Source organism: Neofelis nebulosa, chromosome 12 (assembly GCF_028018385.1).
Source record: "Neofelis nebulosa isolate mNeoNeb1 chromosome 12, mNeoNeb1.pri, whole genome shotgun sequence".
Taxonomy (NCBI): Eukaryota; Metazoa; Chordata; class Mammalia; order Carnivora; family Felidae; genus Neofelis; species Neofelis nebulosa.
The window spans coordinates 84,295,916-84,312,393 of record NC_080793.1 but is presented as its reverse complement, the minus strand read 5'-3'; the positions used below and the strand labels follow the sequence as shown (position 1 = coordinate 84,312,393).

Sequence of the window (16,478 nt, the reverse complement as noted above, 5' to 3'; positions counted from 1 at the left end):
TATGCAAGTCATAAGGATCCACTTGGGCTGAACCTCAAATTTGGCATTAAGTGTTCTGGCAGCCATATTGAAAAGGGAACTATGGTTAGTTATTATTGACAGAAGACAAAAAATACCAGTTCCTCAGGGAAGGAAAGGGTTTCCTAACACTTGGCTCTTGAGGAAATGTCTCATGTGGAATTTTATACAATTTCCAAAAATATCCCGGAAGTGACTATAAAAGTGGGTTTCATAAGGGGGATACCTTGTAGATCCAGCAATGAAAGTGAGGATATGAAACTGAAATGCATTTTTTTTTAATTTGAGAGAGAGAGAGAGAGAGAGTGCGCACATGCGTGCAAATGGGATAAAAGGGCAGAAGGAGAGAGAGAGAATCTTAAGCTGACTCCATGCTCCGTGTAGACTCTGATGCAGGGCTTGATCCCAAAATCCTGGGATCGTGACCTGAGCCTAAATCGAGAGTCAAATGCTCAACTGACTGAGCCACCTACCCCTAAAATGCAATCTAATAAGTCAATTTTTGTCGTGAGTAGTCGGTCGGAAGTACATCGATTTGGGTAACATGTATGTCCAGATGAATCTGTGGCTGGGTGCTAGAATAACTGGGGAAAACGCATGGATTAGACACTCTTATTTATACAAGTCTTTATAATTTTTTTCTATTGGGATTTTCTTTTCTATTCTTCTTTAATAGGAAATTTATTGTCAAATTGGTTTCCATACAACACCCAGTGCTCATCCCAACAGGTGCCCTCCTCAATGCCCATCACCCACTTTCCCCTCCCTCCTACCCACCATCAACCCTCAGTTTATTCTCAATTTTTAAGAGTCTCTATTGGGATTTTCATAAGCGCATAGATCAAATATCTTCTGGGAAAGGGTTGAAGGATAAGTATTTCGTGTTGCAGATCACATAACGGTTTATACCAGGAGTTAGCAAACATTTTTCTGTAAAAGATAGTAAATATTTTTGCCCTCGTGGGCCAGTTTCTGTCATAACTATTCAGCTCTGCAGTTTTAACACAAAAGCAGCGTAGATAATACGCCGAATGGGGACAGCTGTGTCCCAATAAAACCCGATTTATAAAAATAGGTGGCAGGTCAAATTGGGCTGACAAACTATATTGCCAACCCCTGATGTAACCTACAAATTAAAAAAAGAAAAATTTATGACTGGTATACTTTTTTTGGAATTACAGAACATTTAGAAACTTGGCAAGTCTTGGTCAGTGGCGACTTTGGCCTCATAATTTAATTGAGTGTAGGCGATGCATGCGGGAGAGAACATAGCTCACGTTCAGGGTGCACGTTCATTAGGTTCATTGGAGGAGCATGCAGCGCTAAAGCAATCCCATACAACTTCACACATCAAAGTGACACTCAACAGACACGAAACCAGAGTTATCGCAGCACAGAACTGGGCTGGGTCTGAAATTTTTTCCACCCATGCAGAGGAAGAGAATTGTGGTGTTCCTCACTTGGAGGTCTCACGCAACACCATGGGTTCTCGTAAGATCCCACAGCTGGTTCCGTAGGAAGGAGAGACATTGGGCTAGCCTTTATCATCTTTTCAAGCGCCCAGTCAATTCCAGGATACCCGATGTAGATGCTAACCGAAATTCTATGAATACGGCCAAAGCTATGGTTACCCACAAGGAGAAAAATCATAACATGATTTCACTGTAAAAAAAAGAAAGAAAAAAAAAAAAGCTTAGTTGTGAGCTGATAACACATTTTGATGGTCTGCTATGGCCCGAGTTCTTAAATACCTCCCACTGGCCATATACCAATTGTGTAATGAATGGGAGCTACAATAAAGGGTTGAGTTTAGTGGTCATCGGAAGAGGTGGCCTTGAGTGGTTTGGAATCTACAACAGGTGGTTAGGGCTTCAGCCTTAATATTACTTTAACCGACGTCTGCATAAGTCCTAGTCCTGAGCAACCGGTCACCTACTCATGTGTCCCATATATGGTGACAAGGGGAGTGCAGGCTTAAAAAGAAATAACAGCTTCAAAAGAGTATGTAAAACCATGACCGTGGATGCAGTTATGGAACCTTTGGGGCCTTATTGTCAGTTTGGGCATAATTTGGTATGTAACACCGATTGGTAGGGGATTGCTTCCTTTACCCTATTTAGAATGTCATAACTATTCACTCCTCTGGCAGCACAAGATGTGTAAGGAAATGGTTCCTGCTTGTTGTAATGTGGTCACAATGTGGTCCAGGCTTACGGAGACCAAGTACTGTGTCTTTGTCTTCATATACCCAGGGCTTGGCCCAGGACTCAATCCCCAGGGACGATAAAATGTTTGCCCGTTGAACGAATCCTGGTTAGCACCATCCTGTTTGCAGAGCTAGTATCATAGAGAGAGACAGGTTGCCAGGAAGGGAGGGGGCTCCTTTTTGTTACACAAATCATGGCAGACAATGAATCGCTCCAAAAGAGGCTAAGGCTTTTTTGGGACTGGACAAGAAATGCCTGCAAAATTTAAAAAACAGAGAGCCGTTCAGATGGAATCATAGTGCTCCCGCCCCACCGCAGCATTTGGGGGGGGGGGGTAAGGCATTAGCAGTCAGATTTATATGGGAGGTATATTTTTAATAATGGCTTATTCTTAGCAACCAAGATTTAAGGCCAGACAAGTTTCAAGGGCAAATGTCTCAGGGCAAATATCTGATGTCAAAGTCGCCCGAGACTTCTCCTTTTTCAGACATAACAACTGACCAGACTTATTATTTTGTTTCCTCTTCTTCTTTCCTCTGCCCCCTCCCAATATGCTTGTTTATAACAAGGGCTTTATCAGTTGTCTTAAGAAAACAAATTTCCTTCAACAAACATTACAGTATGATCTTACGGTCGTATTTTTCAAATATCCCTGCCACTAATGAAAACAGATGCACAGAGAACGGAGACAGTCTGAGCCAAAAGCACATTAATGCTGCCACAGCTCTGCCCCCACACCGTCCTGGTGGCCAGGGTGTAGAGTAAGAAGGAAGGACAGAGCCAAGAGGGTGAGGTTGTATGCAGGAACCCCAGAATCCAGCTGAGGCTCCAAGCCCGAACGTTTCATTATAGGCCTTACTTGCTACCAGGGAATGTGAGTGCGAGGAAAGAATCAAAATAGATGAACTTAAAGCAAAGGGCGGGGGGGAGGGGGGACGGGTAACCTTAACACAGGTAATTTGCTTGACTGTCATAAAGAAATTGCCTACTTCCACTGCATCCAGGGACAAACTTTGACCCCAGGGACATTTATTAAATATCATCCCCTCCTTTTCCCTCCACCTCTTTCTGGTTCCCACATCTCCCGACCAAGGGAACATGAGCGTCTGTTCAGTTTTGCCCCTAAGTCTCCCCCAGCAATAACCACGAGTAGGTATTAATTGTTACTACCCGCGTATTCTTTGGCTCACTGACCCGTTCTGGGTGTTCTTGGTCTCAGGGCCTAAGGATCATTTTCTCAGACGCCTCACGGCTCATCTTTCGGCTCAGTTCCTCCAGTGGTATGCGGGCCACCATCAGACTGTATGCGGAGAGCTACGAGAGGGACCCCGGCGGTCATGACCAGGAGCCTCAGGTACGAAAGCAGAGCTGTGTCCTCAGCAATATGTCTCGTCACTCCTGGAAAATTTAGGGAGCTCTCGTGGGCCTTTAGTGGGGGTTATCTGTCTTTCTGGAAAGTAAATTCCATATCGATGGATCCAGCTAGAGGACAGGCTTAGAGTAACTCTAAGCAGATTTCCTTCCTTCCTTCCTTCCTTCCTTCCTTCCTTCCTTCCTTCCTTCCTTCCTTCCTTCCTCCCTCCCTCCCTCCCTCCCTCCCTGCCTCCTTTCCCTCCCTCCCTCCCTCCCTCCCCCCTCCCTTCCTTCCTTCCTTCCTTCCTTCCTTCCTTCCTTCCTTCCTTCCTTCCTTCCTTCCTTCTTTCCTTCCTTCCTTCTTTCCTCGCAATGCTTGAAACAGAAAATTGGGCTCCAGCCTCTATGACGGGTTTAGACCAGCACCTCCCAAATGACTTCCCTTTCTTGACTATACTGCAGCTTGTTAATTGGGGGTGATATCAAGAGACAGCACTTGTATGGATGAAGGAATGTTTAGTTAGAGTCAAGCTGGTCACAGTCCTCAGAGCCCTAACTCTGCACATGTAAATAAGGAATCTCCAGGTGTTTGGCAAACTCTGGGCTGGATCCTGACCTTGAGGTGCACAGGTGCTACTCTGGGCCTCCTCTCTGAGACTGCTGCAGAGCCCAGATTCTCTTGAGAAGAAGGTCTGCATTTAAAGTTGTTAGGGAGGCTAAGCTAGGCCAGCCAAGGCTGGGCCACCCTGTGTTTGGCAGAGTCCTTTCCTGTTGTCAACAATAGAGCCGATTAAGAACTCAGAAAGTACGTATCCCCACTGCCACATCCATCAATGCTGCAGGCGACATTAAAACCAGAAAGGACCCACCAGAACATTGGGTACCTCCAGCTACAGTGCTGGCCGCCCCTTGCCGCCTTGGTCTTTACTCCACCCTGGGTTCTGAAGCAGAGTCCTTGATAAGGTGGTTCCTTGAGATGAAGACAGTGGTTCCGTGCTTCTGTTGTGGAGAAGTAGAGAAGCAAAGAGAAACCCACTGCTTCTCATTTTCGAGTGACTCAGAATTTCCAGTGAGAATTTGCCGTAGTTGGGCCCTAGAATGATCTCAGAGAGGGTCTTCTTTCACTGTCAGTGGTTTAGCGCGTTTTCCTTAAAATGGTACCTCTCTCAGGAGAGTCTCGAAGAACCAGATCAATATGGAGCCGTAGATCGTTACACCTGGCCCTGTAGCCAGAAGATCTGTTTGGAGGCAAATCATCCCAGATGGGGCAGTAGAGACCCTGGAGGCTGACAGCTAGTGTGAGGGTCACCCAGCGCATGAAGCAGCAGAGCAGGAAGCCAGTATAAGGTCCTTGGCCCTTCCCGGTCGGAATCACAGGCTTTCCATTCAAGGACGGGCCATGCTCTGCCAACATAATTGGTCAGTGAGTACATTTCACCCAAGATAGTACCAAATCGTGCAAGAATTGGAGGCTTACCCTCCCTTTCCATATAAAACCCTTCTCCTCTCATGTTGGGAAATGAGATTAAATCAAGGGCCTAGAAGTCCAGAGCTACAGACAGGGGGAGGAATGATATTCCTGGCCTCAGCCACTCTGACTCACTCTGACTCGAGGCTAGTTTTTCTCAGCATTCTTTTCCCTATTTGCACCGGGTAAGTGGTTATGATATCTGCTGATTTTTATTTACCTCCCACACGGACCGCAGGAATATGACATCCAGGCCTTTAGACACGTGTGAAAACAGTCCTGTGCACAAGTGAGTTTCTCGCTGAGGTGTTACACACAAGCCAAGTGGTGCTCCCCCTCGCCTTTTCTTCCCCCAAAGCTTCCTTTGAAGCTGGAAAGCTCCATAGGCCTGGGTTGTGTGTTAAGTATGTGCTTCAGTCTGTGGGTAAAGAAAACATAAGTAATGCTCGTTCCCACGTAGTTTCCGTTCTGTAGGTTTAAAGAGTTCACCATCGGTTGGGGATTCCTTTCATTGATCGTGTTCTTCTGATCAGTCATCTAGATGCCCTCCCTTTTCCATCATGAGTGAGGGTCTTCCCAGATGTGGCTCGGTGGGCCTCACCATATTTAGGTCACGATCCAGCTAAAAATTTTACAGTAAAATCGAACTCCTTATTAAAATATCTTGTGTCATTGACTCACCAACTTAAGCCCTGTCGCATAATACATTCAAGTCGAGGTGTAATTTAGAATAAGATTTTGAAAGACATCTGATCCCCTAACGAAGGGGAAGGAGACACCAGCAGGCTCACCCATCACAGTACTGCTGAACCACACCTAGGCACTTGACAACTTCACTATACCTCCTTATTGCATTGCTTTCCCAGAAGCCCAGCTTCTGCCTTCCAAGAGCTCTGGGAGGAAGAGCCATTGGTCAAGTGTTAACAGAGACCAAAGATAAGCCATGCTCCTCGAGTTATTACTGATCCGGGGCCTGATGGGCAAAGACCAGCTGTGTTGCTTCCTCAGCTGCAGAGACCTCTTCACCACCCCCCCCCCCCTTTTAGCTTGTTCCCATTGGCAGCCCAGAAAACAGAACAAATACCCCTTCTCCCCTCACCCCCCCCACACTTAGACACCAATAAAGTATCTCTCGAATGTCTAGAGATCCCATTGATAAACGTATCCAATTCAACAGGTGTTAATGTCTCACCTGACCTGACTCAAAACCCACCTACCTTCCAGTTAATCACCAGAGGACTAGAGAATTCTCTTCACCTGACTTCTCGGCATCTGGCTGTTTTACTTGGCACGTGGAGAGTTCCTGGTCCGGACATCTCTAAAAAGTTTTTATTGAAGTTCTAGTTAGTTAACGTGAAGCGTTGCATTCGTCTCAGGTCGTACAATGTAGTGTCCATCCATCAGCCGGTGTGCATCACAAGAGGGGCACTCCTTAATCCCCATCACCTACTTCACCCGCCCCCCCCCCACCCCTCCACCTCTGGTAACCTCAGTTTGTTCTCCACAGTTACGAGTCTGTTTCTTGGTTTGCCTCTCTTTTTGCGCCCCTTTGCTCATTTCTTTTGCTTCTTTAGTTCCACATATGAGTGAGGTATTTGTCTTTGTATAATAATTTCTTAACTACATCAAAAAATATTATTTGTAAATGAGAGAGACAGAGACAGCTTGAGTGGGGGGGGGGCAGAGAGAGAGAGAGAGAGAGAGAGAGAGAGAAAGAGAGAGAATCCCAAGAAGGCCCCGTGCTGCCTGCACAGAGCCTGACGTGGGGCTCGATCCGACGAACCCATGAGATCATGACCCGAGCAGAAACCGAGTCAGACGCTGAACCGACTGAGCCACCCAGGTGCCCCATCACACACACTAATTTTTTTTTTTTTAATTTCATCCATCTGTGCCTGGGAACAGGTGGTGAGGGGAGGAGGAGAGGTGAGGGGAGGTGAGAGGCCTCTCACCCCTGGTGAGAGGAGATGCTCACTCTGTGTCCTGGGTAAATCAGGCAAGCCTCCGAGGCCTGTTTCTGGAAGATCACATCGTTTTGAAAATAGAAGATTCCTTTAATTTTACTGGCCATCAGTAGGCCTCCAACAAGCCCTCAAACCAGCTGGTAATAATTTGGAAAAAGGGATGAGCCAAAGGATCTCAGTTCACAGGTGACCAGAAACAGTCCAAGTGTTTCCATTTTCGTTCCCACCAAGCTTATTAGCAGACCTGCTAAATTAACTGTTTATTTACCTTCTTTCCTTTTCCCTTTGAACCTGAGGGTGGAGTGGCTAACGAACAATAAAAGATCCAAAAGGAAAAGGAAGGAGAAATTTTGCTAAGGGCTGGATAATCACAGCCTGATAATCAGCTCTGGCTAATCAACACTTGGCTTTAACACTTGGTACTTTAATTGCAGAATAAAACCACACCCTATCCCACCCCAGGTTTTGGAAGGGGCCCAGTTTTCCCCAACCCTCCTTATAATCAACGGACTTTATGAATTTCTGATAAGCTGTAGATAGAATAGGGACCAATATCTATGCACCAGGAGTCAAATTGGAATTCATCTGTCCAACCAAGGGCTGGTTGCCATTTTACTCTTCTTGTTCTTATGACTTTATAATCTAGAAATGTTAAGTCCAGAGCCATTTTGTGTTTTATATTGGGAGAACATAGAACTTCTCATCTAAACCAGGATATTTTTGAGAATGAAATGGGGCACTAATAATAATTATGTTGAGAATGTCCCCGGTAAACCAGGATATAAGGTTACTCTAGTGACGTGCCTTCGTGCTATCCTAGATCTGCACATCTCTTTAGAGGTGTGTTCCCGAGGGCACTAGCAACATAAACCTATTAGTACAAAGGGAACGAACCAGTTGGATCCATGGTTCTAACAAAGCAGGACCACTTGGCTGGCTGGCTGGTTGGGGGGGCGGGGGGGTTGCCGGTGTTGATAAAGATATCTGTGCCTGGTCCTCCCTCTGAGAGATTCAACTTTAATTGTTCTGGGGGAGGGACTGCGTTTTTGAACAGCCTCCCAGATAAGTCTAGTTAGATGATGCTCTCAAACTTCAGTGTTTATTTCAATCACCTGGGGATCTTGTTAAAAATGCAGATTCTGACTCAGTCTGAGGAAGGCCAGGGAGTCTGCCTTTCTAACAAACTCTGAGGTCATGCTGTGTTGCCGGTCCAGGAGCCACACTTTGAATAGCAGAGGTGGATGAACCGCTAAGCCTTAAAGACAGGTCATTGAATTCTTGACAATTGTAGGAAAAGCAATACCTTTATTGTTTTAAAATTTTTTAAGTTCATTTATTTATTTTGAGAGAGAGAGAGTGTGAGCAGGGGGAGGGGCAGAGAGAGAGAGAGGGAAAGGGAAAAAATCCCAAGCAGGCTCCCTCCTGTCAGTGCAGAGCCCAACATGGGGCTCAAACCCATGAACCCTGTGATCATGACCTGAGCTGAAACCAAGAGCCAGATGCTCAACCAACTGAGCCGCCCAGGTGCTTGAGCAATTCCTGTTTTTACTGTGCTTGCATGCTTGGGGCTCTAGATTTCTCTCTCCAGTAGCCCACTGGAATGAACTGGAATGTCTTCCAGGCACCTCCAACTTGACTTACTGCAGAAGTGGCCTCCTGCCAGCTTCCCTCATCCCTCCTTGCTCCAGAAGACCCCTCCTTCTTTACCTGAGGGAGTCTTCATCTCTCTCAGTAAATGGCAGTTCCGTCCTTCCCAGAGGGTTCAGCCAAAATCCTAGGAATCATCCTTGACTCCTTTGTTCTTCCTCCCATACTTCACATCCAACAGCAAACCCTATCAGTGACCTTCAAAGCACAACCGGAGTCTGACCCCACCTTATCACCTCTACCATTTCTCCCCAGGACCAAGCTCCTGTCCTGGCCTCTCGATGACTGCCATTAGCTTCCTACCCGGTCTCTCTCCTTTTCTCCTCTTGCCCACTCCACCCCCGCATACCGAAAGTCTTAGCACAGCAACCAGAATGACTTTTTTTTTTTTTTTTTTTTTTAAGTTAGATCCCCTAATCGCTCTGGTACAATCCTCCAGTGGCTCCCTATCTCACTCCGGGAAGAGGGAAGAGCCAAAACCCGTACCAGGGGAACCAGCCCCCTGCTGGAAATGATCCCCTTCTCCCTCTGACCGAGTCTCCTACCTCTTGTCCTGTGTCTTTCTGCCCTCCAGCCGTTGTTCTGTGCACATACCAAAGACACTCTCTGCCTCCTGCCGCTTAAAAGTGGCTGCTTCCTCTGCCTGGGGTGCTTTTCCCTCCAATATCTCTGTGGCTTGACCTCTTGTTTCCTACTTGAGGACTCCCCTGGCCGCCCTATGTAAAATAACCCTCACATTTGCATACCGTTTATCTTTCTCACCCTGCTTTACTTTCCTCCATGGCACTTACCCCATCTCACACATATATTCACTTGCTTTACTGTCTGTCTCTACCAGTAGAATGTAAACACCGGGAAAAAAGTGTGTAAACGCTTTGTCAGTGTTCTTCGCTGTTTCCCCAAGCGCACAGAATACTATCTGGCAGAAGGTAAATGCCCGATAGAATTTTGCCAAACAAATGAAATGTTCAGTGTTAATTACTTCCGAACATCTCAGACGCATTATATCACCTGGGAAACTGAAGTATTCTGTACTCAGTATGAACCTTGGTGCTACCATCAGGTTTTCTCTTACACTTGAAAGTTTGAAGCAAATTGTTGTCACTTTTAAGGTCCCTGCCAAGTGCCAGGAACCATTCTAGATACGTTAGATATGCCCATTATTGTGTTCATCGTTCCAGTGCCCGCCCCCCCCCCCCCGAGTAGAATTATCGTCCTTCTTTTTCAAGTTGGTAAACTGAGTCAGGGAGCCATTAATAGGGAGCAGGCAGTTTCTGGATTGGAGAGTCAAACTAGCTCTTCATAAAACCCAGGTTGTCCATGCTAACCCTGAGGTCCAAGGAGAGAGGATTTCCTCCTACCTCTACGCTTGAACCCAAGGCTGCATCTGGAGCCTCAGTTCAGTATTTACTTACTGAGATACTGTTTTTTCCCTCACACCAACCAATCCCCTGTTTCTTAGACATCGGTGGGTGCCCAGCAGGTAAATTCAGTTCTGACACTAACTACCCGGAGTTAGCCCAGACCCCACAGATTAAGGGCTCAGTCCCATAAGACTGCCCCCACTTAAGAAAGGGGTGCCCAGGCTCCCCACATTTCTGTTCATTAGAATACACATTCAGGGGTTCCCATGATCCTCTCCTCAGCTTTGGTAATTTGCTAGAATGACTCACAGAACCCAGGAAAGCACTTTGCTTACTACTGGTGGTTTATTATAAAAGATACAACTCAAGAATGGCCAAACGGAAGAGATTCATAGTGCAAGGTATGGGGGGAAGGGTGCTCAGAGCTCCCATGACTCCTCCTGGCACACCACCCTCCCAGGACCTTGAGGTGGTCACCAACGTAGAGGCTCTCTGAACCCTGTTTAGGAGTTTTTACAGAGGTTTCGTTACATAGATATGATTGATTAAATCACTGGGCATTGGTGATTGAACTTCACCTCCAGCCCTTCTCCCTTCCTGGGAGGCTGGGATTTCCAACCCTCTAATCACCTGATGGTTTCCTCAGGCTGCAGCCCTCATTCTGAAGCCATCTGGAGTCTGTAAGAGTCATGGCGTCCGCATAAACTCAGGTGTGGTTGAAAGGGACTTACTATGATTAACAAATCCACTCATATCACTCAGGTAGTGCAAAGGATTTGGGGAGCTCTGTGCCAGGAGCCAGGGACAAAGACCAAATATGTGGTTTTTTATATCACACTTATAAATGTGGGTAAACGTAAGTGCTCTGAAAACAACCAGTTCTCCCTCCCTTAATTTGAGTTAGCAAGGAACAGGTTTTAAAAAAATCATCTAAAACATAATGTTCTAGATACATCCTCGTTGGGTTTTATACGCAACGGGGCATCTAAAGTGAGGGGTTAAAAACTAGGGGAATAAAATTAGAAATGATATGTGTGATGGGGAAGAATTGGAAACAATGGCGTTCAGAAGTGAAAAACATAAATGGATACCCACTTAGGTATTCAGTTTTCATGAAAACATGGAAATGTATATACGTGTATGTTTGTGTTTGTACATGCTTATGTGTGTATGTATGTGCGTGTGGTTTGTATACATATATACATATACACACAGAGTTTTGGATTCATAGCAGTTAAATATATGTGAAAAACATCATGTTGTTACTTAGAAAGAAAATCTGCGCAGGGATGTATTAATAGCCTTACATGAAGAAAAAGATGAGAAGGCAGTTCATTTTCTTTTTCTCCTCAGAGTTTAGTCTGGATTGCTATAATTTGAAAATATGGAGGAGGGTGGAGTGATGTAGAGAGAGTTTAGAAAAGAAACACGTGGTTAAAGGGTTGGGGTGTCAACTCTCTGGCCAAATTAAAGAGCGGGCTCACTTTGCCTGTCAGGGAGGCATGACCTGGAGGTCTTCAGGAATTAAAAGAATAATACGATGCAGAGAAAGATGACCAGCTGTTCTCCATAACTAATGAATATGTAATGTGATGAAATAAACTCAAGCTGAACTGGAAGGGATTCAGACTGACTGTTAGAACAATTTCTCAACTGTGAGGGCGTCTGCCCAAGTAAGATGGCCGGTTTGTGCTTTTCTCGGAGTCTCTATGACCACACAGATTTAAATAATTTTTAAATAGAGGCAGGCGTGGAAAGGATGGAACAAGGTAATGTGTCAGCGTTTTCTAGAACTTTAAAATTGGAGTTCTGTGACTATTATTTAAAAAAAAAAAGAAACAAACAGGGTCTGGTCAGGTGGGTTAGATTCCCCTCTAGTGGCATAGAAATGAAATTAGGACAGCTGTGTTTTCACAAAGCCGAGTCACTTGGAGCTGAATGAAACTTGAGAGAACAACAAAGATGTGTGAGTTTTCTTTATTTCTACTCACTCAGGTGAATAGCCTCCTAAAGAGAGTGAGCGGAGCAGTCCTTTCTCTCCCTAGATACTGCAGTCTGCACTCGCGCTTTGCTATTCCTCTGGGTTGTTTTCCTTGGATCGAAGAACTGGGATCATCACCTGTGGGTGTGTGAAAAACTCCCTTGGGCCTTTCCCTGCCTCTGCTGGGATCAGAACCCTCTTCAAGGTACTGAATGGGCACTCAAGCCTTTGTGGGCAAGCGTGTGCCCTGACGAGAGCTGACTGCGGCTGTAAACCACTCATGGTGAGCCCACAGACAAAGCCTACCTCAATTCCCCCTTTTTGGCAATAAGCAAAGAGACCCTTCTTCCAAATCCTCTAAAGCTGTCTGGCATTGCCATTTTACCCCCCAAGAACCTGGTGGCCTTAAGAAGCAGAAGAACTAAAAGGCGTGCCTTGATCCTGGCTTTGGGTCAATTGTAAATTAGGGTTTAGAGACCCAAAGCCCGGAAAAAATTGTATTTCCCCTCCCTACTTCCCCCTATGGAATTCAAAATAAAAACAAAGTTAGCTTCAAAAATAAATGTCAGGAAATCCAACAAAACTTTTGGTTTTTCCTTCTGAGGCTGTTTATTTCCGTGTCTCTGCTTTGCTGTGCCCAAAGCGCATGCCTCACCAGCCATTGGTGAACCTGGCACAGTTTGTATCCACAAATCGCAGAGTCTTGCTGGGTCTTGTTTACTCAGCCTGAAAAGGGAGCATGAATGAATTTGCCTTGGTTACACAAGTACAGAGGGTCACTGGCCATAACTCCTCTCACCAGATGAATGGGTTTGACAACTGTGGCGAGCACAATCTGTCTTTCCCGGCATCCTCTTTGTTCCAGCCCAGATACACCGCACAAGCAAGTTTCCCTTCAGCACAAAGCTACCCGAATCTCATCAGCTGGCAGTGATTCAGGCTTTCTTTGAAGCAGTGCTCTTCTTTGGTGGATAGTAAATCATTTCCTTTGCTCATAAACAAAAGTGTTTCTTGGTCAATGAATACTGGCGGTGAAAGTGGAGGTTGCCTGTGACCTTCAGGAGAAGGCCCTGGACTAGACTATGCCCTCAAGCAGTATCAGGAGGAGACCTTGCCTGGGCTCGCCACCGCGGTCGTGCATTTTTCTTGGGGAACATACGTTCTGGGTGGTTAAGGGGAGGAATGTGGCTGTTTTAGCTCTCCTGTCTGCTCTTGGATGATTTCAAGTTTGACCTCATCCCAGAAAGAGAAACCCTGTTCCGGATGAAGTGAGGGAGTTCTCCGTCCTTTGTTTTTGCCTCCCAGGAAAGCTGAGAGGTATGACAAACTCTGGAAGGGCAGCATTTCAGTCCCAGAATGCTTAGGTCTTAGGAGAGAAAACAGCGAAAGGTTTATGAAATTCTTGCTTTGTGGGTTGTGCATGCTTATTTTTTTTTTTAATACTTATTTATTTTTGAGACAGAGAGAGACAGAGCGTGAACAGGGAAGGGCCAGAGAGAGAGGGAGACACAGAATCCGAAACAGGCTCCAGGCTCTGAGCTGCCGGCACAGAGCCCGACGCGGGGCTCGAACTCACGGACCGTGAGATCATGACCTGAGCCGAAGTCGGACGCTTAACCGACTGAGCCACCCAGGCGCCCCAATGCTTGTTTATTTTATTTTGCTTTGGGTTTTATTTCCAAGCATTTCTGTTTGTAGAAATCATCATGGAAGGTGTTGTTTGGTAACTTGGGGCCTGTGTATTCCAAAGTTAATGATGGGCAGATGGGAGGTAATGAGGCCATGAGAGTGTTTTAATATGTAGGTTTTATTATTTAGGTATGGCGAGGCCGACAGATTAGGAGACAATCGCCACTGAAAAGATGGCCGGTTACTCCTTGTTCCCGGGAGGACCGGGCATGCCGCTCCATTCAGGGCCACAGGGGGAATCACCAATTATGAGGCAGAAAGAGTCGGGGGGAAATGTGGGCAAGAGCTTTTATTACCAGACTTAGCAGACTGAGGAGACTTAGGATTGGCTAGTTTGAATAATTTTGGCAGGCTCTGAGGCGGAGGGGCTGTTCCTGGTTGTCTGATACCTGGCCCTTGGGTGATTAGGGCTGGTGGACCGTGGCCCAGAATGTGAAAGTCCCCTAAAGGAGATATTTGGGGATGGGACTTGGGATTGATTGGTCTGCATATGAAAGGTGTGTTGATAGGGCACCTATTTGCTACCTCTAGAAATTAGCTAACCCTGGGAGGAGCAAACCCTCCCACTATTAACAAGGCTACAAGATGTCAAAGCACCACAATAAAAGCCATGTGTCATATGGAGAGGAAAAGACAGAAACACAGTCACTTTTCCAGGTGTTTGGGGGCACCAGGATTTTGGCCCAATGTCCCATTGTCCCACCATTGGGCTTTGGAATCAGACACCCTTGGCCTTGAGCCCTTGGCAACTTAATCTGTAAGCTTCAGTTACTTTTCAGTCATATGGGGATAGAAATACTTTTTATTTCGTAGGATTGTTGCGATAATTAAATGAAATCATTTGTACAGAGTGTTTTGGACAATGGCACACGCAAAGTGCTCAATAAATGTCAGCTGTTACTAATATTGTTCTTGCCATTATTTTTATTAATAGCAGTGGAGACCAATTTTCTGATCACACGAAGATCAAAGAGTCTCAGACTAATTAGTAATTTGTTTTGTTGGGGTTGTCCAATAGTCCTGTTCTATCCAAGACAGGGTGCAACTGGTTGGTTGTTCCCAACTCATTTGCCAGAGAGAAAGGATTTGAAGACAAGAGCAGGTGTGAGACAAAGGGTGGGCTCATTGGAGAGAAGATTGTGAAATCTCTGTTGCTGGTTGTAAGATAAGTGCTTGATGGCTTCAGAGTATTAAATGCAAAAACTTAGCCCTACGGAAGAGGTGTTAACAACTTTTCTCTACAAAGGGCCAAATAGCAAATACTTTTAAGATCTGCTAGCTGTGTTAGTTCGCTGGGGCTGACGTCATAAAGTACCAGAGGCCAGGTGGCTTAAACGATAGAAATTTATTATCTCCCAGTTTTGGAGGCTGGAAATTCAAATTCAGGGCATTGACAGGGTTGGTTTTCATCTAGGGGCTGTGAGGAAAGATCTGTTCTTGACCTCCCTTCTTGGTTTGTGGATGGCCGCCTTCTCCCTCCACTTCTTCACATCATCTTCTCTCTGTGGATGTCTGTGTCCAGATTTTTCCTTCTTATAAGGATACCAGTCACATTGGATCAGGGCCCACCCCAGTGACCTCACTCTAACTTGATTGCCTCTGCAAAGACCCTGTCTCCAAAGAAGATCGCTTTCTGAGGGACCGGGGGAGGGTCAGGACTCCGACATGAATTTCGAGGAGGTCACATTAGTCATATGGAACTGTGTTACCAGTTCTCAACTGCCATTGTAGCACAAAAGCAGCCACAGACAATGCGTAAATCAATTAGTACATTTACTTATGGACAACAGAATTTGGACTTTGTGTACCTTTCGCATGTCACAAAATATTCGTCTTCTGATTGTTTTTAACTGCTTAAAAATGTAAAACCCATTCTTGTTCCTAGGCTGTATAAAAACCAGGTGGTGGGCCAGACAAGGACTACAGTTTGCTGACCCTGCCTTATAGGTTTTTAAACTCAGCACACTATTTCTTGTTACATTCAGTGAAGCATACATCAAAATGAGTTTGGCTACACAATACAGTTTATAAAAGGTAAATTGACATTTGTATTTGTGTGTGTGTGTGTGTGTGTGTGTGTGTGTGCGCACGTGTGTTTATACATGAATTTTCCAGTTTTTAAACAAAGTATCAAATATCTCCGGAAACCCCCAAACTTGACGTTCTGAGATCGAACTCCCTGGCTTTTGGTCGCAATGAAGCCTGAAAGGAAAATGTCTTAGAGCATGTTTGTATTCGTGAAATCAAGTTCCTTTTTTGGGCTTCAGATTTCATGAAGCAAGTTTCCTTCTTTTTCCTATCCAAAGCAGTTGCTGACAAATGATTTTCAGATGAGCAGCACTATATTTAGGAAGAGAAAGGAGAACTAAGGAAGAATTCGTGGATACATGGGATGAAAAAAGGAAAGCATGAGAGAGAGCCCTGGTGAATACTTGGAATGTATGGGAAACATGTCCATAGGTGCACAAAGCCAGGAGAACCTTGACATTGTATTTTGGGGCAGAATGGGGCTTCCAGGAATTGGCAACAGGCACTCTTGCACTTCAGATGCTTTATCGGTCATCCTCAAACCCACTCCCCAAAGAAGCCCCACATTCAATAGGAAGCAAGAAATCTATGACTGCTTTTTGTTCCTTGTTTGCTTCTAGTGACAGCCTCAGAAGTTACAGTTAGGATGGCCGGTGTGGTGTTCAACAAAACCTAAGACACTTTCGTGATGATTTACTAAGATTTTCCAGCTGTACTTTTTATACTGCGTGTTTTCTATTGGGTTTAGCTACGTGGGCA

At 45.5% G+C, this 16,478-nt stretch overlaps 1 protein-coding gene across 1 annotated transcript in view; it reads left to right on the top strand.

The window, feature by feature from the left end:
• The window catches only part of PGM5 (phosphoglucomutase 5), a 184,828-nt gene that overhangs the window by 144,633 nt on the left and 23,717 nt on the right, over window positions 1-16,478 (top strand). The window contains exon 10 of the mRNA XM_058693250.1: window positions 3,445-3,579. Coding sequence (XP_058549233.1) covers window positions 3,445-3,579 — 135 coding nt within the window. The remainder of the gene's footprint in view (window positions 1-3,444; window positions 3,580-16,478) is intronic.